The 25219-nt window shown below is 41.2% G+C and overlaps 1 protein-coding gene across 1 annotated transcript in view; it reads right to left on the bottom strand.

The window, feature by feature from the left end:
- Positions 1–929: 929 nt before the first annotated feature.
- nlgn4xa (neuroligin 4 X-linked a) overlaps positions 930–25219 on the bottom strand; it is a 60721-nt gene continuing 36431 nt past the window's right edge. Inside the window, exons 4-6 of the mRNA XM_088291013.1 lie at positions 10365–10550; positions 7357–8146; positions 930–3695 (exon numbers count right to left, since the gene is read on the bottom strand). Of these exons, the coding sequence (XP_088147139.1) occupies positions 2807–3695; positions 7357–8146; positions 10365–10550 (1865 nt within the window). The 3' untranslated portion in view covers positions 930–2806. The remainder of the gene's footprint in view (positions 3696–7356; positions 8147–10364; positions 10551–25219) is intronic.

Genomic DNA, 25219 nt, shown 5'->3' with positions numbered 1-25219 from the left:
TAATGGAGGCCGAAAACAGTGGATCGTTTCTAAGTAAATATTTATAAAATCTAGTTTCCAAGCTGGACTTATCCTAATGTATAGTGAAACATCAATTTTATATTCCTTTATTTATGCATTTATTGATGAAAAACAAATTCTTTGCAATATTATGTTCTATATGGCCCCACCAGTCCAAAAAACAACATTCTGATAAATATTGCGTTTGTGGAATATGAATTAAACAAAAACACATTATTATCCGTCTCAGGACACGGTCAAATTGTGTTGACTAAAAATGACATCAGTTGCTTATTTGTGTGCATGTGAGGGGATTATAACCTCTGCCTTCCCAGTTGAACCTCCTGCAACCCCAGGTAAAACCGTCTCGAACAGCCCCGGCCGCTGCCTAATTACTATTTTGACAGTAACGGTGCCGTGCAGTGTCACAGCTTTTGCTATCCAGCCATCCATTTTCGGAAACACTTCTCCTCACCAGGGTCGCAAGTGTGCAATGAAGTTGTCGTTAGTTGTAGTTTATGCATTACTGGTCATCATAATCTGCCGATGAAACTTCACTTTGTGCCGCGGTTAGCCTCAAGCACAGTTGCGCTGAAGCGTGGGGAATCTGCGTGTGTAGCCATTTTTCCATGATTAATAAATGGAATAATTCTGAGCTTTCTTACTAGTAGTTGTTTCAGATCACCCATTGTGTCTGTTATTATGGAACAGGCTTGGAAGTGGAGCATTTACCTAAGCCTAGTCATAGCCCGTCTCGGCAGCACCACTTTCCTTGACCTCCGCCACCTGCCAGACCGGTCAACAATCAACGCAGTTCCCGCTCTCTTACAGGCTGGTGAAAGGGCGCTAAAAACTCGTTACAACTCATCCGAGTTTATAAATCATTTCACCGATTTTAAATTTGCACGCTCACTCATCGTGACAAAAGGTGGCATCAACAAAATGTACGTAAATAACGGGCATTCTACAATGTATTATATCATTAACGCAAACAATACTGCCGCTTTTGTGATCGATCACATGACGTATAAGCCACCATTTTGATTGGCTGTTGCGATGCTATCCTCTTCCAATTGGACATTTCGAGCCAAACAATAATTTCCAACTCAGTGGCTTCAGTCGCGTCACGCTCAGTATGCGTCTGACTATAAGATGAGCTGTCATTGCATGCATATAATAGTGTTAGCCAAAAGAGTCAGCAGCATTAGCTTCCGTCAATCGGCACATTCTCTGGAACTCGGTGTTTGTGTTTGCTGCATGTATGACATGCACATAGCTGCACGTTAACCAGCTTGGTGATCTGCACAGATGAAAACATCGTCGATCCTCTCTTGGAAATGCAAAGCGTACTTTCATTGGCACACCCCGTTGTAATTCATGGTCCCACCAAAACAGGCAGCTTTTAAGAACACTATAAAAATAGAGGGTGAAACGTGTGTTGTTATTCTTGATCCAAGGGATATTTTGACCAAAGCATGTCACACTTTAAGAGACCTGCGACCTGTTCTAACGCGTGATAAAACTGTGCCTCCTTTAAGTATAAACCCACTTTGAGTTCCCCCATCTCTCTCTTTATAGAAAATACTTTGATATTTTATTAAAAAACATTGCAGAAAAAAATTTATACATGTGTCCAGCCAGAAATAGTATTTCTATCATCACTTAAGGCAAAATAGCAAACAAATACTTTAAAATAAAGTAACAATTTTGAAATGTACTTATAGTCACAAGTTTTTTTTTTTTTTTTCTTAAATAGATTGAGCAGATGTCCTTTCTTCCCAGTTGGAGCAAAACAGATGCAAAACAAAATCAACTGATCTTTTGTTGTCATTTCATCATAATAAATAGAATACTATTTACATTCATTCACTTGCCTCGTAACCCAAAATATATCACAAGCCTCGCACAATACTTTACATATTGCTAGCATATGAATAAAATTTGTAACATATATTCCAACATTTATTCCATTACAACTAATATTGATACTTATTGGGAAAAAAAACAAATGTAATTATACATTTCTGGCCAAATTGTTGTTGCAGACAGATATAAATAATATTAATACAATTAAAAATCACCTCTGGAAAAGAATGGAAGTCAAAGATCAAATGAGTCCATTTTCTTAGACGTCTGGAACTGATAAAGACAAAAGTTCCTTGTAGACAGAAAATAATCCAACAAAACAATATTTCGAGGCCCAAAACGTACAACTCCCGGAGGCTGAATTTATTTGGCCTGTGCAGGAAAAAATACTGAATGAAGGGGAAAAGATACCTTGCCTTTATATATATACACAGTATTTACACCTGAACAGAAAAACTTCAGAATGAAACAGCCTAACTAAAAATACCAACAGGACACTTCTTAAAAGTATTTTCCTTTCTTTTTTAATTGTCACAAGGAGGTTACTTTTGATGTCAATATTTTCCCGTTACCCAGGAAGGAGTCTGAAACATTTATAATCATGACAAGGAGATTCCAAACGGTCTGTCCCAAGTTGCAATGCATTAGTTTACTTTTTTAAATTTTTTTTTATATAAGATGAAAAGCAACTCAGTCGTTCACTGTCTTTGTTTTTCTGTTCATAAAACTCCATGAAGCTCAGCTCCAAAAAGTTATTTCTATAGTGACATTCACAATTAATATTTCCTTTGTTAAAAAGACATCACTTTTTCCTATATTTGCTTTGTCAAGAAGGCAGCGTAGCAAAATAACTATCTGAAATTTGGGAGTCTGTGCTTCACATAGTCCATCACTTCCATTTGCCTTTGTCAAATCAATTCCCAGCCCGATCCCAACAGAGCTATACCCGTGTGGTGGAGTGGCCGTGCGGCAGGTTGGTACTGTTCTGGCTGCCACCAAAAGTATTGAAGTTGTGCAGAGGCTGCATGCCAGCCAGTGAGTTTGGGATCATGGTGATGGTGCTCGGCGTCATCAGCGGTAAGTCGTCGGGTGAGCGGCGCAACGTGAGGGTGTAGTCGGGCGGGCAGGTGAGGCGCAGCGTGTCGTGGACTTGCATGGCTTCGCGCTGGTGCTCGTGCTCCAGTTGCTGCTGCTTCATCTGCAGCGTCATCATCTCCTCGCTCTGCAGGTGGGCCACGTCGTTGGCGGCGGAGGGCGCGTTGATCGGCGTGGAGTTATGCTGTGGGGTGGGGACGTGGCGGGTTGAATCGGCACGTCGTTTGTCTTTTTTGTAGTATAGCGCGGCGAAGGCCAGGATGTTCAAGAACAGGAGGGAGGCGCCCACAGCGATGGTGACGCTCAACTCGGTGGAGTAATCCCGCTTGGTCTCGATCATCACGGTCGACTCGTCGATGAAATCGTCGCTTTTGCGCTGGTCCGTGGTGTGCTTGGTGTTGCCGGATGGCACGCCCGGATGGCGAGTGGTAGAGGGCCAATTGTTTTTGCCTGGGAAGCGTTTGGTGTAAGGGTATGGTGTGGTGTCTTGCGGAGGTATTTTGGTTGTGGTTGACACGTACTGGAAGAATTCATTAATATTGTGAAGATGCGGCACCAGCTCCAGCCAGAAGGCAACCTTGGTGGCGCGATAGTGGTCTCGTACTCGAGGTTTGAGACCAATATGAAGGTAGAGCTGGTCTTTGGGGTTATACTTGGTCCAGGCTACCTCTTCGAACCTGTTGGGCTTTGTGTGTATGAACTTTGTATCCTGTGGGACGGGTTGATTTGGGTCCCTGAAAAAAGAAACAGGCGAGACTAAATTATTAAATAATGGTACTTGACTCCAGGGCTATGATTTAAATTTACCACGGTGGTAACACAAATGGCTAGTAAAAAGGTACAGTAGCAGGGAGGCAAAAAAATTTAAAAATGAGCAAAACTAATCAACATAGATGCAAATAGAATGATTGTTGACTGTGGGCCCTATTTTCACATCCATCACAAGTCTACCGCAAACGGCAGTCTAACTGTGTGCATCGGTGGTGTTTTCTTTCTTTTGCTATTTTCATAGACGTAGCATAGCATAGGTGCAGTTACAAACGGGGGTTTGCGCCATTGTGGGACGGAACACAGACCACATGACAAAACACAGGCTTGATAGCGCAGCCGACATGGCAGAAGGGGACTAATTGGAGTCTGTGCAGAAGATCTGTGTGTGCGAAGTGCGCTTATAAGGACCGGCGAGAAGATCTCCACTTGTGGATGATGTTAAATTGGCTGCTGGAACTGTTATTAAAAATATTTTAAAGATGAATTCATTCACTACCAGCGGAGTAAAAAAAAAAAAAGAAAAAAATGGATATTTGACGTCTTAAGCCGTCAATGGCAGTATATGAGTTAATAATGCATTCAATGATTTTATGTCTCGAGTGATTCAGGGGGGTTCCATGCACACCTTTGTCATATTTATAAATAAAATACGATGACATCCATCACACATATCAACAGAGAGCAGAATCTGTCTGCCTACGCCCACCAAAATTACATTACACCATCTGCACAACAACTTAGACCTGGTTTCACCTGGTCTAAAAGCTAGTCTTTTTCCTGTCACCAAATTGTGGGGTATGCCTTGTGGGTCTAATAGAAAACTGCCCCGGTCCCTGGGGACACTCAGCATGGCGTAGCGCGGTCTACAAAATTTCCAAACAGGGGAAACAAGACTTGTCTGGGCACAAAAATGAAGATGCACCAGTTTTTAAACCGAGTGTATGCACGCCCATATATGGAAATAGTGCCCTATAATTTTCAAATAATTCGACAAATGCTTTTTCCTGGCCTAAAAGGTCACTGTGATTTACATTATTTTAATCATCAACATGGGCAGCACGGTGGCCGACTGGTAAGCACGTCGGCCAGACAGTGCGGACGGAGGTCGTGTGGAGTTTGCATGCGCTCCCCGTGCCTGCGTGGGTTTCTCAGGGTACTCCGGTTTCCTCTCACATTCCAAAGACATGCATGGAAGTTTGATTGACCACTCTCGCCCCTCGGTATGAGTGTGAGGGCGGATGGTTGTTCATCTTTGTGTGCCCTGCGATTGGCTGGCAACCAGTTCAGGGTGTCCCCCCGCCTACTGCCTGAAGAGAGCTGGGATAAGATCCTTTTGTAGTGGTATTCCTAAAACTGTTTGAAAACAAAAAGACAGAAATTTAAAAAAAAAAAAAAAAAAAAGGGAAAAAATTTCAACTTAATTATAAATAAACATTTGCGCATGTAAAAATAATTAGCAACATAAAGAGCCCTCCTTTGAGATCATAGTAAAGATCTGTTCTCAAAAAGAAAGGCAAGAAACTGCAAAACATCTTAAAATTTCAATTAATAATTAAAAAGAAGACTAGCAGTATCACCAAATGTCAGCACTGAATAGTGCATTGTTGCACGGAATTGAGTCTTTTTGCATTCAGTGAGACATTTTAGTGAGCCACTTGAGCTTGTGCTTTGCTGAGGATTTTTGTCATTCTTGGCAGCAGGGAGGCAACTGCTGTGATCAAGCTCTTTTTTTTGGCATTGGGGCAATTTTTAAATGTTTTTAAATCTCCCAGGGGTACACGTACCCCCATTTCAGAATCACAGTTCTAAACCATTATGCACAGCAGTGAAAAAAAAAAAATCAAATGACTTGTAAACAACTCTGAAAAAATTTGAATTATTTTCATGACATCGTAAAATAAGATGTTGTAACCCCCCCCCAAAACATCGACAATCTAGTTATACATTATGGAATTCAACATTACTTCAACTCCCTCATCCCATGAAACTTCAGTATTTCCACTGATAGTTCCTGTCTGTATCTCAATAGAAGATTCAAGAATAGCCATTTTCAAAAGGGTTGAGATTTGGTGATAATGATGGACACACCATGATTTTTTCTCACTTAGTTCACAAGTGTGGCAACTAGCACACTCAGGCATGGTTCTTCCCCATAGTTCATAAAAGTTGTGATTTACTAATGCAGAACAACCTCCTTCAGCAATTTCCCATTAGTTAGGCAGACCAAGGGAACTAATGATCAAATTTGTATGGGTGATCTTAACAGAGAAGAGAAACAACGTGCAAAACCATATAAAATAAAATAAAACAAAACAAAAATACACCCCCCCACCCCCACATGCTTATTTTACTTAAGTCTTATTAGCATAATCGTTAGAACACATTTTATAGATTGTGGAATGCAGTCAGTTAGAAAATGTTATTTTTTGCTTCTCTATTGTGATATTTTGGAGGCCACCAGAGAATCGTATTCGTTTCTGGAGGTCACTCGGATGGAGAGAACAGTAGCATTAGCACGGAAATGAGTTGTAAAGTGAGCACGCCAGCCCACACTCACCAAAGATTGTTTTGTCATGCTGTGTTCAAGATAGTACAAAGAGCCCTTGAAATCTCTTGATTGGATGAATATATCTGAGGTCGGAAAATTGTTTGGCAGTAAAGGGGCCTAGCACAACATTAGCATTTACATTCCGAGTCCAGCGGGGATCTGCCTTATTCTGCTTGATTTGTTGCAGAAGGACCGTCATCTATGGAAGTTAAGTGGAACAGCACCAAACTGAACGTGCAATTGGCTGGGTGGAATAGAAGCTCTCGAGTACAGCGCGAGCACTTCCATTTTCATAATGCGCTGGCAATATTACAGCCTCATCATGAGTTTGCAAACCAGCAACAACAAGTGCATCATCTAAAGCGGGTGTGGGCAAACTACGGCCCGGGGGTCACATGCGGCCCGTTAAACGTTTTAATCCGGCCCGCCAAACTTGAAAATAATTAAATGAATAAATCTTGTTAAATGTTTAATTTTCTATTTCTATCTAATATTGTTGTAATGCTTTTGTTCACTTTTAAAATAGAATTTTCTTAGATGAGGTGAAGTCACCAAAACACTCCATCCATCTGATGATCAAATTTTAGAACCCATTGTGGCCTGCCAATCAAAAAGTTTGCCCACCCCTGATCTAAATGGTTGAAGGATAAAACTACCATCTATTGTTGCTTTGCGATCAGTGTGGAATGTTGCAAAATACAGTGTCTGCTCTCCAAGTGGCGGCGGCATTCGGGACCATACAGATAGGGCTGCTAGCATGTGGTGGGATTCTACACAACGCCTGCCATCGCAGCCCGAACATATGCTCCGACAATATGCCACTCTTTGGTGGATGAATTAGCAAACATTAACACACCGCTAAAGGCCTTCTCTTCACTGTGCACTGGACTGTGAACTTTTCGCACATATGGTCCCATTAAGATTTCTTTCAAGTATGTAATAGCAGTGGCATGACTATCATTAGCAAACACTTTCATTGGTTGTTGTAATTCATTTGTCGTGTCAAATCTCAAATCCTCTGTTTCTTGTGAAACAATGAATCTCGTGTTAGACATATTATATAAAGTTATATTTACCCTGTTTTGGCAAAGTTAGTCCAGTAGGTCATGACAACAGCACTCAGCATCACATCATTTTTGGAGAAGTTGCAGTTAAAGAGATCCGTCGGGCCAATCATTGGGATCCCGAATACATAGGGTACTTCATCACCGTGGGCTGAGTCGGCCCAGCTGGGCTTCATGTCGCTCTGACAGTGGTGGTAAAAAGCATAAAAGTAGGTGGGGGAGCCATACTGGGCATGGAGATCAGCTGTAGCCACTGCTGGCGCCACCCATTGGTGGTCTGTGAACAGCGCCACTAAGGTCTTGCGCCGGTTCTCTGGATTCTCTTTGTCTGCCCAGTCGGTGTACATGAACTTGATGGTCTCACGTAGTGTGTCTTTGCCCTCGGGGTAGCCATATAGATGGTCCACAAAGTCAGACACAGCAAAGTCAAAATCATTGGCCGACACGCCGTCCTCACTGTCCACGATCCCGTCGACAAACTTGAATCCCTCGCCTTGATTGACACCCAGCATAATGTCGTAGTTGAGGAATTCGCCTTGTTCCATGAGGATTTGGGGATCGTCAGGTATCACGTCGCCATCAATCACAGGACCGAAGGCGATGTGGTACTTTGCCGGCGTCACATACTGCTCAATCAGCTCTTTGTAGTTCTTGTTCTGCAGGCACTCCACCAGGTCTATGGTGTCCAGCATGTTGCAGCCCACCTTCTCAGCAAGGGCTCGAGTGTACTTAGCGGGCTGGTAGTTGACTGCCCAGCTAGAAAGCGCTGTGCCGCTCTGTATGATGGCTTTCTGGAACATATCTGAAAACGGCATCAAGAATTAGTGCAATTCATGCAAGTCACCCTTTAAGATATGCATATCAAAAGTACAATAATACATCGCCAGTTGGAGTTGGATTGTTTAATTTGTTTGTTTCAGCTTACTATTAAAGGGTTATATGAAAGTGATCTGTTTGGGCTTTAGGTGAAGAGGTTCGAAAAAAACAGACTGAGCCTTGAGATACGACTGACCCGCCTTTCAGGCTTTTCAAGACACAACAAGCCGTCATTCGATTAATTCTTTGCTTTGACTTGTGAGCAGAACATTTGCGATATGAACCCTGTATACTGGTAGTGATGTCAAGTCAATTCACAACAAGCAGCATGCTGACAGATCGTAAACAATTCTTCTAAGGAGAGGCCTCAAGCTGTTTAAATACACTCCCCATCGACTGTCCAACTAAACATACGGCCGATTTGCCTTCTCTGTGTGGTCAAAGCTAACAATGTAAATTGCCAACAAGCAATATCCATGAGTCTGTGGACATAATGTGACATTTAGATAGTGTAACAGAACTCATTGGCATATATTCTTTATCCTCTGCATAAAATGGCCAATATTACAGCTCCTTGCGGAGTCATTACAGGGAGTTAAAAACGCACTACAAAAAATGGATGCTGGAACAGATTGATAATTTTTAGAAATATTTCAAGGCACCTCTGGACTGATTATGATCCCAAAAATATAAACAAAGAAGAATATGTAAAGTGACCGCAATGTCATTTTCAGGTACATTATGTGCTATTTGATGTGATAATTGACAAATTTCATCCTGGCCGTTTTCCTAATGGCATGATGAATTACCTGAAGAGCAGGTCATCTGTTGAAAACAAATGTTTCTAACCCTTTTATCAAGACATCCTTTAAAGAAAGTATCAATCCTATTGGCTAAACTAATATCATATTTGCTCTTTTAATCAAGGAGTGGTATTATATGAGCAATGGATGGAGCTGAATGACAGACAATCATTCGTGCTGTCGGATTAAGAAAAAACTCGAGTTGTATCAAAGAAATAAATTGAATTTGAGATTGAACTCTAACGGGAAATGCATGGTCGTAGATGACAACGTGTCCCACCGGGCATGATATTGATTCTATGAGGAAAATTTACACTTACTATGAAATCTGTTCTCTTCTACTGATATCTAAAAGCACACATGTAAACACTGAACATGCTCGAAATAGAATTGACGGAGTATGCAAACAAATCACTGCAATAAACGTCAGACTATAATGCAGTGTATCGCCTGACTTTAATGGAATCATACAATGACTAAATACACACATAACAATTTCATAACACCATAAACAATATTGACATCAAGCCAATTTCCGAAACGTTAACTATTGGACCAAGTCTCACTACTACTGCAGATTCACTATTTGTATTTTTGGAGCACTATTTATTCTCAGGCAGACGAGTTAAAATGATGACTCAACGAGGTTTACTTCAAAAGGAGGTTTTGGCCTCAGATTAGACAACCCCCAACCTCCCCTCCCCCAACCCCCCACCCTCCCATTCCCATCCCACCCTCTCGGCCTGTTAAGCAACATCCAAGCTTTTGCTGCTGCCACTGTTAATTAAGATGTCGGGTCCCGGCCATATTTAGTTCCCTCTAGAGTATGAGGACTTATCAAAACCAGTCATTTTGGATCTGTCAAACATAAAAGGGGAATAATTAAAAGGAAGGATGAATTTGAGGGCACATTTAAGGAATATGGTCCACATGCAAAACTTAGTCTTTGATCTAATCAGACTCACCATAACTAAAGATTCCTCCTGTAGTTAATGCACGCTCGCAGGGTTTAGCATCCTTTGATTCCACTTAAAACTTTGGTCTCGGAGTAAATGGAAGTTAAATAGATTGCTATAACTTTCGGTAACTCCGGGTTTAACCAAAATCTCATGCCACTAAATTGGCACAAAAGAAACCTTAGAAGAACCTTTGAAATATGACGCTGTCATAACTTCCCTCCAAGTGGTCAGATCTTTTCGTTTCATTTCCTTCAACAAGAAAAAAAAAAACGAGAAGCCCTTTTCATGGCTGCTTGCAGCTTTAATGTATTGTGATGACTTTATTTGAACTTCTACAGGAGACTACAAAACACCCTAAAATAAGATCAGACATGACAAAATGATGAAACATGTCCACATGTGGGCAAATCTTGTCAAAGTGTGCGTGAGTGAAAAGATGTACCTTCTGAGTAATGCGAGAGAGTCAGCAGGCTGACGCATGAGGCCCCAGCACCGGAGCCGAAAATGGTCACTCGTTTTGGGTCTCCTTTGAAGGCCTGGATGTTTTCCTTGATCCACCTGAGAGCTTGAATTTGATCAAGCAGGCCATAGTTGCCCTTGGCCGCCTGGTCTCCAGTGCTCAGAAAACCTGCAGTAATGAATACAAGCAGGAGATAAGCAGACGCCAGCTTTACAACTGGCATTTTTCTTTGAATTTGTGAAGCAAATACATCAACTTTCTGGCTGAACGGCAGGCTATAGTCAATCACAGGTTTAAGTAATCGCATCTAAATTTCAATTTGTTACGGAAAATTGACAAAGCGTTATTGCAGTTCAGTTTGAGGGTGTAATTCACCCCTCAGCCAAGCAACTTTGGATATACATGTACAGCACTCGGTGTCCTGAGAGCAAAGATGTAAGTATTGATCAATATATAACTCGTGTATAAGTGACTCAGTCCAAATTTGTGCAGTGACAAAGCGATGACAAATCAGGTTGTCTGGCAGCAAGCTCAACCACAATATTTCATAACCAATAGACAAAATTGCAAACTTTCCCAAAACAATTAAAAAGGATGCCCATGCAGGGCTAACTGTTGGCCCCTCCTCGCCATGCTGGCCCACAGGCTTGGCTGCCAATGCCTGGCAACAAAAGTCTTTCCCGGCCAGCCTACCAAAACTCCAGTGTCAATTAAAAATGAAAGGGCCACCGGGTTGGAGCGAGAGATGAAACAAGGCAGCAGAGAGGTAGCCTGTGGCTCACTGATAGAGAGCAGCTTCACGTTTGTCATAGCAAGGTTCAGGGATGATAGCAAATGGGCGGGTGAGAATTACATAGCCTCTGGCGCCTTCTACAGCCTGCCGGGCGACCTCCAATCCTGACTGTGCTCTTGTCTTCCATCTCCACTCGTTTGAACCGCCTGCTTTTGGGATTTATGTTCTCTACTTTCTCAACTTCCTCTCTCACCTTTTCACAAAAATGTTAAGACGTATGCCCACAAGGCACTTCTGGAAATGTGTAAAGATGCATTTAAAAAAAGCAAAAATAGACTGTGGCAAATAAAGCAAAGCTGGAGACCGGTGAGGAGTTCTTTGTTCAGTTTTCAGCCGTTTGCAAACATCATTCTATTTACTTTGATCTTTTTGATCCAAATTATTTCTCAGTGTTGTCGAAACGCCATCACTTGAAATAAAACTCTTTTATAAAGATAAAAAAAAAAACATCACACCATTTTTTTTCAACATTTTATCCAATCTCCTGGGTCACAAATTAACCTGTGTATTCATTTCTGCAATAGAGTTCGGCAAATATTATTGCCTCCATGAAAACTCATTTGGAGGCTCGGTATGCCAAAACAACTTGAGTCATTTCTTCCTTGATATCATACTTCATGATAAAGTTTAAGTATCAAATCAATAAGCAAACAAAAAAACAAACGAAAACGTCTACATGGGGATGTTTTTGTCTATGTAGGGTTGGTACCAAGATGGTGTAAAAAAATTTAAAATGGAATTAAACAAGAATTCTGGGGCCTAACCGAATGTGTAGATTTGGTCACTTTAGTTCATAAAATAATGGGTTAAAAAAAAGGCAGTGAGGTAAAACAGTGTAGAAAATGGATGGATGCGGGTATGACCAACCGAATGCTGAAAATTGATTTTCGGGAAACATGCGGTCTGGCCAGTGTTTTCCCAGAATCCAGGCAAATGAAAAATGTAAAAAATGTTGAAAATGTATGTATTTGTTTGTTCTAGGTTGTTGATTTTCCCTTTGCCGGACCAACAGTATAATAAATATTAATAAAATGAAATATTTATGTTGATATAGGTATGTACGACAATAAAACAAACATTGGATGAGGAAAAATGAGTGCATACACATTTTTTGTAAGTTTAAAACACGTTTTTTGTAAATTTATAATAGTAAATATGTAAGTACTAATCAACATTGTATTTTCATGAGTTTGCTTTCAAAACTGCCTTAACTAACTGCTAGTCACTTGTTCTTGGCATCCTGCCATCCAGTTGGTCAAAAGTGGGACTTTGCACTCACCCGTCTGCTGCCATCAACAGACTGAAACGTTCCATGGAGCGGACTGACTTCATGTCTGTGCAATTCCAGGAGTAAAAATAAGATGGTTGTGGATAAGCATAACGGTTAACCTCGGGTCACTGGTTTTGGCTAGTTAGGTTGCCGCTAGTCTGAAACGATTCATACCAGCGGGACTGGTGGTGGGAGAACACGATAGCAGCGCGAAGTGAAACTGCATCTTTGGCACCAAAAGTTAACTCTGTAACTTCCTTCATTGTGCATCATGCATCAACATCACAACATTTCTCGCACGACATCGGCCAAACAGACAATCGTGTGGAATTATTATACGACAAATTAGACCTTTCCCAAGATCACTTAACAGATTTGAAATGAATCAAGTTCCACTGGACTTCCGTCGCATTAGAGTCGACTGAACAAAAGCCGTGGAGGGGAGCGACCGTAGGAGTCTGCACCCCCTGCCTCAACTTGACACAAAGCAATCAATTTATTTGACAGAAATGTGAAAATGGGAACGGAATGGATGAGCACAGCAATCTGTGTTTTGTCCATCCTCCATTAACAGAACCCATTTCAATCCAATCCCTTTTTTGCACAGTATATTGAGAATTTTAGAGAATTCATTTCATTCTGTTCTGTGTACAGAAAAATAATGTTGATACACAGCTCTAGTAAATGAGATTCGGAGCAAGAGACTTGGCTCAATTCACATTGCACGATTCCAGCCCAATTGTGCAGCTGGGGTTATTTATTCTCCCAAACTACCAAAGTGCCCCTGTGACAGTAATGAGATGTAAATAACATTGAAGATAACGGCGCTTTGCCTATGATGTGGCACCAGTGATGGAAAATCATTGTTAGCATTTTTTGTAACCCACACAAAGCGACAAAAAAAACCCAACAACTGTCATTTGCACTTTGCTTCTAAATGGTAATGAACAAAAAACATCAATTATCAGACAAAACTTGCAGAGAGCTTTCTTTCTTCTTCCGCACAGTGTCCATCCCTCTATCTTTGACAGGTCCTAACAATTGTTCACAGTCCACCGATAATTTCCTTTTACTTCTTTAACTATGTGACACTGAAAAAAACCCCTCAGAAAATAGCATCTTCATCTGAGCATCATTTTAATTTAGCGGGAAGGGAAAAGTGAACCTGACATCATCCGTGCAGAGTCCTTCATCCATCACACTATTCTACTGAGAGACAGCACACTCTGACAACATGACGCTCATACTAGTTAATTGTGCTCTGTGTCCAGAAGATCATTTCCCCCATAGCTGAAAGTTGAGATGTTAATTAACGAAGGGAACGACAGGGAAGGGAAGTTGGAGATACGCTGAACAAAGCCAGCTCAGCTCCAACAGTCACCTAGCATCTATGCCAGTGAGCAGCCGAGCTTAGCTGCAATTCGGACGCGTTGATACCCGCAAGAGACCTCGGGACATGCCTGTTTTTATATAACATAATCTCCTGTGTGTCATGTTCCTGTTTCTCTGCCTGCCAGCCTGTCTGCTGTTATTTCTTTTTTTTGTTTCCAGTCTACCGGCTGAGCGTTGCTGGGCGGTGCCTGCTGCATCGCACCGGCTGTCTATGTATGTAGTGTGTATTTAAAGGGTAACTCATCCCCCGACCAGCGTTTTGCTCTACCTCTCACTAATATTTGAAAATGGCGCTCAAAGGGGGCATTGCCTGGAGAACTGCTTGTCAAATCAGTAGACAGAAGGCCAAATTCACATTTTGGGGGGAAGTATCCCTTAAAGGAAGCCGAAGCCAAAGGGAAGACGCCAGATTTTTTGCTTTTCTCTATTGTCCCAATGATTTTCTTGCACTCATTACGTTTTGGTTTAAGTTGATTTTTATTTTTTTTTTGTGTACACCCAATTAACGTTAACCTATTGTCGTCATAGATTCCAATTCGTAGCCAGACGTGCTCCCTTGGTTTAATTATGAACTTCTATATTTATTTTTGCTTTACTTTTGTCGAGTCAGCATTGGAGTCCACATTTTGGTGCTTGGTCCGATTTGAGGTGTACAAAGTTTCATAATGATTTATCTTGGTCAATACTTTTCGCTGTTCTGAATTCACCTCTTTTTACAGCCAATTGTTGTCAACATACTGCAAATATTTTTGGGTCCCCCCCCGTGATGTAGTAGCTAGACACCTGCCTGGGGCTACCTGACAAGACTGCAGAGGTACGGAGATGTGGTAAAATAAGAGCAGTGACACAAATTCCAAAGTTATCGCGAATAAATAGAAGCCCTCTGGGCGAGGAAAAAAATTTAAAAAGTCAATTCTGCACGTTATGTCTAAAACAATGCAAGGGTACATGTCAATATTGCTGAATATAATAGCTTGGGTGTTCTCTTGAATAGATAATCAATACACAAAGATTTTGTGTGAGTCTCTGTTTTAATGTGAACAACTTTGATGTATCACTTTTGTTCCAGCAACAAGGGAAAATTGTTTTTTTTCTTTTGACAGCACTGGATGTTCTGCACCAGATGAGAGGAAACAACAAGTTCATCTACTGATCGAAGGCAAGCCTGTTTTCCACATGCACACACATCTACAGTATGTATGAACCCGGCATACACAATAAACTAAGACCAAAACTAGGTCGGGATCTCATTATGTTCTCTTTTTGTAACTTAAAAAAAGCTCTGTGTCTTCTACTTTAAATCTCCAAAGAGTGAAACAACACAATGACAAAAATATGTACTGATGTTACCACGAGCATGTTGGATTGAATGATCCAGAATGAGTGCGATTACTTCAATGAAGGATGAACGTGTTTGCCATTTGCTCATTTATTTATCAAAACAAAACCGAAAAAAAATGTATTCGTCCCAAAAGCCAAAATGAAAAGCCAATGATGACTTAATTTCCCATTTTAGTTTTTATTTACAAATGGAAAATGGAAAAAAAAAAACAGATCACGGTCGATTTGGATGTTTCATTCATTTTCGATATTTTCATCTGCCACAATTTGAGGGAAACCAGAAGAAAACTTGAGAGTGTTGGAAAGGCTGTTTATTAACCGCTAAATTGTACCACATTTGTAAGTAACATGCAAAGATTGACTACTCTTCTCTGCCAATGCCAAACTTATTTCGCTGTTGCAGTTGACACGTCTTTGGTGGATGCAACAAGACATATTGGCAATTTCATCATTTCCTCATTTACTAAACGGCAGCCTCAGACATTTGTGGAACAGCCACAACAGCGTGGCATCTCCTCGTCTTGCTGCTCACCAGCATGACCACACACAGTTGTGGGACGGCATCCCATTCCACCGGCACTTGTTGCGCGTCAGCCAACAACACGCACAGCACGCCCAAGCTGATCCCACAAATGTTCCATTCTCTCCACTCTCAAATTCTAGAACCAGTCTCTGATGAACCTTGCTCTGTCAAGGGGGGAGCATTTGGAAGCATTCGGGAAATTTTAGATAATAGAGTTTAATGCAAAGTATGGTGTCCAGAGTGACGTGAGTACATGTACAGTGATTTTGGTTGGGCTGTAATATCAGGTCATTGTGTTGTCACAATGAAAACTCAGGCCATCATTTTCCCCCCCAAAAAAAATGAAATAATTTTTTGCAATTCTATTGACCTCGTATGTGTAAGCATCAAAGAATGCCATCTGTTTTTGAGGGTCCAAAAAAAAAGGCTAATGACACGACTTTAGCAAAAAAATAAATAAAATAACATTACCGCACCAAAACACAACTGAAATTACAGAGAATTTGTACATTTTGGCGTGTTTTTGCCATAATGGTTGAACAAAAATATACTTCAATCATGTTTGAATTCAATAAATGTAATGCTGGAGTAGTTTTCTTGAAATATCAGGGACTGGTTAATTTAGCTTATTTTTATCTCTGCTCCCTCCACAGTCAAATCATTACATTCCGAAATAAAAGGTCTTATATAATTCACCTTGCCTGAAATATTTAATATTTCATATTGCATTTTGAGTTTGATATGATTCTTATACAGTTTATATGACAAATGGGCTGATGAGAGATATTATTAGTCTATTCTTTATGTCATCGTGACTCACTGATGACAACCACAAGTGAATTTGCTCAGTTCCCTTTTCATGGTGTGAAGTTCTATAACCTCCTTCATCTTCATATAAACAGCCAGGAGCTTCATGATGCATTTCAGACTAATTGACAGGCTAGTTAGTAGTAGTATGGCACTTTATGTTGCTAGGCAGGAGCAAGCTAATTGTCACTACCAGTAGTAATTCAATATTTTCTTTAAAAAAATATTCTCTCCATCCCTTATGTTTTTTTTTCTATCTTTGCAAAAGGGTTAGCAATAGTGTCGGAAAAGTGCAAACAAGGTTGCAAGCAAATCATGTAGTCGAGTCAATCAAGTGGAACAGATTAGATACCGACACGTAATGAGGGCTCTCTTCCTTAGACTCTGAAGTGAAGGAAGCCCACAGATTTATGGTTTAGATTTAATTCAATAATATTAGTCTTCTTCCAATTCTTTACCTTTCACAGCTTTGAGTCAGCTCTTTGTGTTATCCAGACGCTCAGATCAACAAGTACCACTGTAAGCAAGGTTGCCGGGAAAATACAAACTTTCAATAATAGGATTTTTAATTAGAGCGATACTCTCAATATGATTAAGTGGAACGGATTGAATGACAACACACGGCAAGGGAAGTCTACCTGAAGTAAAGGGAAAGCCGTAGATTCACATTATGTAAAGGAATAATAATAAGTTTGGTGAATATTTACAATAATTTCCTATTGAACAAATAAATATAATTAAAAATGAAAATGAATAACCCCCCGGAAATAGGCGAACGACACCATTATTAAAGCTTGACTTCATAGGGAAGTAACCTTGTATGACATAACTGTCCCATCAGGTTATTTTTTTTGAGACATACAATCTAGCTGAAACATTTTGAAAGCGTCGGTCGCACAGAGTCAGCAACATTCCTTGCAATCTTTTGTTGAGACTCCATCAAAATCAATATGCTTCTTGTTTGGCAAATAATCCCGGGTAATAATGCAGGTGTATTTACAAAGGAAGCAACGCTGACGGCAGGATTAATTATGAGTTCATATGGTCTGCTCGGAAATAAACATTGAAGGCCATTCAATCATGGGGAAAAAAATCATTTCTATCCTGTTCGGGCGGATGTAAATATCTCGGAGGGGGCCTTTCATTAAGGTTGGCCTTTTGCTTCCAATGTGATCTATTGAGTGCTGGGGATGAAGAAATGCCTCAAATTGCTTTGCTAGTTGATCCATTTTACAGGTATGTGTGTTTGCGGTTTTTGAAACAGGGGCAAAAATATATAAATAAAGGAAGGTCATCCACACAAAAAAGAGAGCATTCATGTGCCAGGGACATATTTCTCCGCAGTGAGCCGCACTCAACTGTGGCAAAGTGTGATTGGTTACACATCCATTCAGCCGGGACGCTACCCTAGTGATCCACCAGCGTATGGTAATTAAATTCTGCAGAGCTAATTAGAATCTATTTGACATCCGTGGGGAGACATTTGCACAGCTTGCAGAGCTGCACAAACAACTCACAGGCACAAGCAGCCATGTGCACTGCAACCATTTTACATCGGCAAAGATGCTGTTACAGCACATCACGTATATTGTTGGCCGGAAGTAAACAACAGATTTTATTCTATCATGTTAATGCAGATATCGATTAATTGCGCCCTTTTCTATTATTTGAACTAGGCCCTTTCAAGTACCCTGGCGAGAGTGTAGATCTGGTCCACTGTTCCACGCCCCGAACAAAAATCCACATTGCTAATCCTGAATCCGAGATTCGACCTCCCGATGGACACTTCTCTCCAGCACCCTTGAATAGCTCTTACCAGGGTGGCTGAGGAGTGTGATTCCTCTGCAGTTGGAACGCACCCTGCGGGGGGACCGCCACCCCTGTCTGCTAATCCAGAGGTACTGTCCCCCGGTGTCCACGCGATGTTGCAGCGTCGTATCAACCATGACAGCCCCACCACATACAGAGCCTTTAGAAAATCCAGGCGGATCTCATCTACCCCGGGGGACTTGGCCACAGAGGAGCTTTTTAACCACCTTGGTAACTTCAACCGGAGAGATAGGAGGAGTCTTTCTTCAGCATCACGGCATCCCTGACCACCAAAGTCCACCAGTGGGTTCGGCGATTGCCGTCATGATAGGCACTGGCCACGTTACGGCCACTCGCCAATTACCTGCCTCAACAATGGAGGCAGGGACCCTTGCCTCCCCCGAGATGTGGGCGTGTGGTGGGAGTTGAAGCTCGTTCTGACAGGCGATTCTGCCAGACGTTCCCAGCAAACCTCATAATACCTTTATGTCCGATAGTATCCTGCTCTTTCATTTAAATTACACTGTAATCATTAACATCTTAATAATGATGTATAATTATAGTGTCAGAGTTTCATAATACATTTGGTACATAGGTATCATCCCATGTGATTTGTGACTATTCCAAACGTGTGGTGATATAATATTGTGTCAATTAATTCACGTTTTATCAACTACTTTTTGCGTAATCCTTAAACTGTTCTGCAGGAGCATGATTAAATAAATTCTGAATGGAACCGCAAGTCAGTGGAGCTGTGGTAAAATTCTGGTAATGTGGTGGAAGGATTTTTTATTTATTTTTTTTTTGGCCAGTGCGTTGGGGGGGTGGAGCGGTTGTGCTTGGAGGGATCATGAGGGAGCTCAAAAAGAAGGAAATTGCAATAATAAATCAGAGGCGACGAGACGGTGAACGAGAATGACAGAAGAAAGAGGAGTGAAGGAGGCGCGGTGGCGATTAACATTACGGAGATGAAAGTATGCAGATCGTGTAATGTTATTTATGAGAGCCCGAAATGATCAGTCACTGTCGAAGATGATTCTAGGATAGAGGGGGAAATGGAGGAATAGCTGGTGGCAAGAGAGAAACTCAAAAAGAAGGATTTCACTATTTCAGTTTTGTCGCTGTTGAGTTTGACAAACGTGGCGCTTCAAAAGTATTTTGGGTAAGAAATTGCTGATTGTATGTGATGTAGAAGAGGAGCCATAGGACATAGGGCACCACGTTGTTGTGGGACTGCACCATTATGAGGGTTATTGTAGCATTTTTCTTCATGGTTGGGGCAACTCGAATAGTGAGATTGTAGCTTATGGAGGCAGGACGTGAAGGCAGGTTTGAAGCAAGGCTGTCGAGAGGGGCTCGAGCTGACAGGTACAAGTTTTTACTTCACGGATGATGACTGAGGTAGAGGGACAAAAAGTGACAGAGGAGAGTGTTGAGTATCAGAGTGGGAGTGAGGAGAACTGCTGGAAGGGAGTTTCTGATGGATTTTACAGATGTTTGCCGTTTGAGTGGATTTGGGCTGGGCAGAGAATTTGGTTGTCAATCTTTTGAAATTGTTTATTGGTGGTTCCTCTCCCATAATAAGGAATTTAATCACAGCTCTTTGCTTCTGACGGACATCCAATGCGGACAGCATTTCCAAAATGGCTGACAAGCAGTGGAAAGTTGGGGTCCTTGTAATTGTTGGAGAGATGCTCGTCTGCTTGTTGGCTACTCCCAAGGTGCCTTTGAGCAAGACACGAAGTATACAACACATCCATCCATTATTTGAGCCGCTTCTCCTGACAAGGGTTGCGGGGGTGCTGGAGCCGATCCCAGCTGTCTTTGGGCAGTAAGCGGGGTACACCCTGGTCTGGTAGCCAGCCATGCACCAAGGGCCAATTAAGAGTGTCCCCTCAATCTACCATGCATGGGTAAGCCAGAGTCAGAATCGAACCCCGCAACTCATATGCGCTAACCCAGCTGCCCATATACATCGCATGTGAATTGTATTTCCCCTAGATTGGATATAATCCATCCATTTCCTGAACCGCTTATCCTCACTAGGTATGTATAATAAATGTAAAAAAGAAAAGTCCTCAAACAACGCATGCTACTGCTACCACCATGCTTCACAGTAGGTAGACATGGAGCTCTTTTGGTGGTTAGCAGTGTTGCATTTGTGCCGAGCATACTTTTAGAATGGGCAAGTGTGTTTTTATGTGTGTGTGTGTGTAAATAAGAAGAGCAATCAAGACAAAATGTTTGCTCTACACTGTCAAATATGTAACTTTACAAATATCAAACGCATTATTAAGAATAAAAAAGGAGGCAACGCTCCTGAGGCGGGAGATTCAGCGAGTGTCCATTAACGTCAGAGCAGTTGTCAGATCTGACCATGTGTCATTTCCAAATAGCATCTTCCGCCTCCGCTCTTTCATTTGCAACCATGATGGGCCGGCCCGGGGCAGGCCTGCTGCTGCTCCAACACCCACTTCATTAAAGTGTTATCATCATGGACATGTGATGGCACGCATTCAAACACAGCCTGTTAGGAACTGACAAGCCTGGCAAAGAATATCTGACAAAGCGCCTACTAAATATTCAGAATGAAGGAATCGCAAGCAAGCCTGCAAGTGTGTCTTCCCCTGCTCTCTCTCTCTCTCACTCTCTCCACACATAGCCTTTCTCCATCACTGAGTAGAACTGGAATGGCAGCCCCCTACTTACATTTCCAAATTGCTTCCGAAACTTAGCCAGCCATGGCAGATTTGCACTGAGCAGAGGACGGAATGAGGGCAACCGCAGAGGTATAGGTTTCCAAAATGAAACGTTTCGGTGAATCATGTCTTCTGAAAGTAAGCTTTTTACAACAGAGTCTTGGCAATGGATGCATACCAACAGCAAGGCCACCTTTGCAAGGACAGAAATTATTATGTCTACTTTTTTTCCGACCATCTTTTTTTTTTTTTTTAACTTTTCCTGCTCCTTCCTTTTACAATGCATTCATTCATTTTTTATGTATTGCTTATCCTCAACTTGGAGCCCACGAGCCGATCCCAGACATCACCCTGTACTGTTCATTTGTCAAGTCACATGCCTGACGCATACAACCATTAACATTCACACCTGCAGAAAGTAGGGCGTGATGTTTTTAACCCTTGAGTCAAATATTTAATCAGATTTTAGGATTAACAATATCTTTTCCAGTTAGCACATTCCGAGTAGTAAAAAAAAAAAAAGCCTTTGATGCCAGTGTGGAGAACAAAAACCTTAAGATCCATTGTAGGATATTACATTCATGGGCACTACAATCTCCCAAAGGACAAAAACCATCCTAAAAGGAAATGTGTAATATTGTTTGTAAGCTTTGGTGTTGCAGATTCAGCCCACAAAGAGCACGACTTGTGGAGATTGCATTTTCCCAATTCCAAACCAGTGCAGCATCCAAACGATTTAGAATGTGTTACTTTAAGGTGACATTCCTACAAGGGTTGTAAGGTTGGGTGGGAGGGGGGGCTCTCGAGAGTGACATTTGGTCTTAGTAGGGGACAGCTAGGGGACAGTGATGGAGTGTGAGCAGCTTCGACACACATTGCCGTCACGTCCGAGCAGTCATTTGTATTCTAGGCAGATTTCGTGCCGCAAACCCAGGAGTGTTTGCAGATTTGTGCTGCAACAAGCGATAACGCGGTAACTGTGGACGGGATGAATCACTTTACACTCATTCACTCTTGAACATGAAACACTATGAACATTTCAGATCACGAATGCACTGATCAAAATGATGTGAACATTATCACAATATTTGTACCTAATGCAAGGCAACATGTTTTAATTGGGAAAAAATAAAGAAAAAGCAACAACTGCAAACATCAACAAACATTCGCACAAAGAGGAACCCACAAACGCTGTTCAAAATTTCAAAAACAACAGCACCAGTGATCAGAGATGCAACAATTTTTTTTCATCTTCATCCTTTTCTGCTAATCTCTTCACGCCAGATGAGAGAAATCAAAAGACACAACTGAAGGATTTAAACACAAAAGCAAACATCACACTTTTTTTTGTGGATGCACTACAATGAGTTCCAGGATTTCAAATTTCCAGGATAAAGCTAATAATTTCTATTTTAAATAATCTAAATAAATATACATTAAGAAATTCAAAGACATTTACGATTACTGAAAAAGTCTTACAAAGCGATCTTTGATTTCATTTCATCACAAAAGCAGACAACTACAAGAAAATTATTTTCTTCAAAAACAGATCTTCACTCAACTATAAAATTACACACGTATATGTATTTATTTGCATATAAACATTTCTGGTTGTGGTTTTCTGTTTAATCTCGGTGAAATTATTCCTATTCACGACTGTTCTGCGTCTGATCACCCGGATGAATTTAATCCATTGCAGCTTTGGAGAAATAGTGTCTCATGATCAGATACAAGAAGCTGAAGGAGAACTTGAAATTTGGAATCCAATTTTGGGGGAGGGATTTCAAGTTCCTTTTCCCCCTTTCATACGCGAGGTACACACTCACATTGCAGAGAGTCAACCATCTGCTATTGTCAAGATCAGGGGTCTCAAACTTTGGTCCTGAATGGTTGCTTTCCTCCAATATTTTCCTTCTCTTCCTGCTGCAACACACCTGATTTAAATGATCAGCTCATCCGCAAGTTCTGCTGGAGCCTTATAGCGCTCGCTAATCTCGTTGACAATAAAGGGCATTCTCATTCTGATTCTGAATCAGGTGTGTTTCAGCACCGAGATATGGAAAACATGCAGGAAAGTGGACTACAGGGACCGGAATTTGAGACCCCTGATCAAGATCCTGTCGACCCATTTGACTCTTACCAACTTTGGAGAAGATTTGTATTGGCGCTGGTATTTTTGAGCATGACCTAAATCAGTAGTGAAATGCATTTGGAAGCTGTCAGTTTCTGAAATAAAATTGTTATTTTTGATGAAGTTTTACATAGGAATTGTATATGATTGCAGGATTAGTAAGTGCAACAATGAAAAATGTTGTGATAAACATTGCTAATACTCATGGTTTCTTTTTTCGGCTAAATGTCGCATGCCAGCATTTGCGTTGGAACTCCTCAACTATCCCTCTCATACGCGAACGTTCTTCAATTTTAATAGATATATTTTCTCAAATTTCCCCATTGTGGGACTAATAAAGGACATCTTTATCTTTATCTTATCTTTATCTTCTCACCATTTTTTTAGTCCAAGTGTTTCATCTCCTATTCTCTCTTCTACAACAGCATTGAGTGGAACTGCTTAGGCTAGATCTAGGTCACAAGGCATTATTAAATCCTCTTGTTCAACAGCTGCCCTTACACACATGCACGCACGACACACGCTCACACACAGAACAAGCCACTACTGTGTCACCCTCACTGCATACCATCTGTCCTCCAAAATCTGTGTTATCAAATCCATTGGAGGTACAACAGGTCAAACAGGATGTACTTGAAGCAGCCTGCTAAAAAGGCCGTTTGCACAGACATTATGCCTGCTCATTATCACTAAGGTTCTTGGAGATTCACACAACAATACATTGACGTAGTACTCAAATTCTTAAAAAAATTAAACGCTAAATGTTCTGCATCTCTCTTGGTTATCTTCAGTCGTGCTAGCGCTCAAACCTTTAGCGATAGAGACAGTTTTTCATGTATCATGTTGCATTTGCTGATAGAAGAGTTCAAATAACAGCGTTGTTGACGTCATTTGCTTCAAGTCTTGTATTCAATCTCGTGGTCCATGTGGTTGTAAATGAATACCTGAGGACGGTTGAGAGAGAAACCAGCACGCCCGCAAACTTTGTGAGGACAAGCCGTTCGGATAATGGATAGATGAATTGAAATCAACGCGAGAAGACATACAAGCAACTATGAAACCACGTCTGATTGAGTGTATGTCATACTTTCTACTGGTTGGCCATACTTCACCCCAGAAATTGTGGCAGCTGTGTGCTGGCAGATAACTAGCAGCGTGCCTAGACCACCTCTCCAGAGAGGAGCCATCTTATCTACTCTGCCAATCTCTAACATGAGAGATAGGATCGGAGATTTGGACTGGTGGAGCAATCCATTTATAGCATGTCAAGATAAAATCATGTTAATTGGCAGTTTTGGAAAACGTGTCTGCCACCCTCTCCTTCACTTCTTCTTCTATTCCGTACTTAACCAAATCATCATTGCATCGAATTTGAACAGATATAGACTTTTGAACATCAGATTGATTTTATGTAGAGCACCCAGAGTGAATATTTTGCTTTTGATTTATTGACCTAACTTCCTGAAAGCTACTATGGATTCAATTGTGCCACTAAGTCTAAAACAAAGAAACCAAACTACGACAGCTCTGTGGTTAATCCTCAAAGTCGTGAACTGTAACAAAGATCACTAAATATAGAAAGGACAAGTTGTTGAGGTCCTTTGTTAGAAAATGACTTACCTAGAGAGTCATATCATCTAGAGAGAGGCCTACAGTCGTGCAAGATTAGCATATTACTCATCTTTAAAAAAACAACAAATTTCTCTTCAGCAGACAGCGTTGTACTTCAACAAGTTCAGTGAAGGAAAGTTCATGAACTCGCCTATCTTTTGGGTGAACGTGAATTGAACGCAGTGTATTTCTGCTTGATGAATTTTTTTGTGAACGCACTCATTTTGGTATCTCTGAATGTTTTTTGAACAACAGTTCATTTTTGTTCAAGAACGCCAGCTTCAATTAGACTTCGGGGAGAAAACCGGGCTAAATACATGAGAAGCGAGCATTCACATGTCGGAGGACTAACACCTCAATGGGAAACTCTAGCCTTGAGGCCACTCGCGTCATCGGGCTGTCATTTAGTCATGAGTCCTTTAATTCCTTCTTTGCAACACTATATCAAAATTGTCCTAAAT

Source organism: Idiotropiscis lumnitzeri, chromosome 3 (assembly GCF_059441095.1).
Source record: "Idiotropiscis lumnitzeri isolate Australia: NSW breed Sydney's pygmy pipehorse chromosome 3, RoL_Ilum_1.0, whole genome shotgun sequence".
Lineage (NCBI taxonomy): Eukaryota > Metazoa > Chordata > Actinopteri > Syngnathiformes > Syngnathidae > Idiotropiscis > Idiotropiscis lumnitzeri.
The sequence above is the reverse complement of the archived record's forward strand: the minus strand, read 5'-3'. Positions and strand labels throughout refer to the sequence as shown.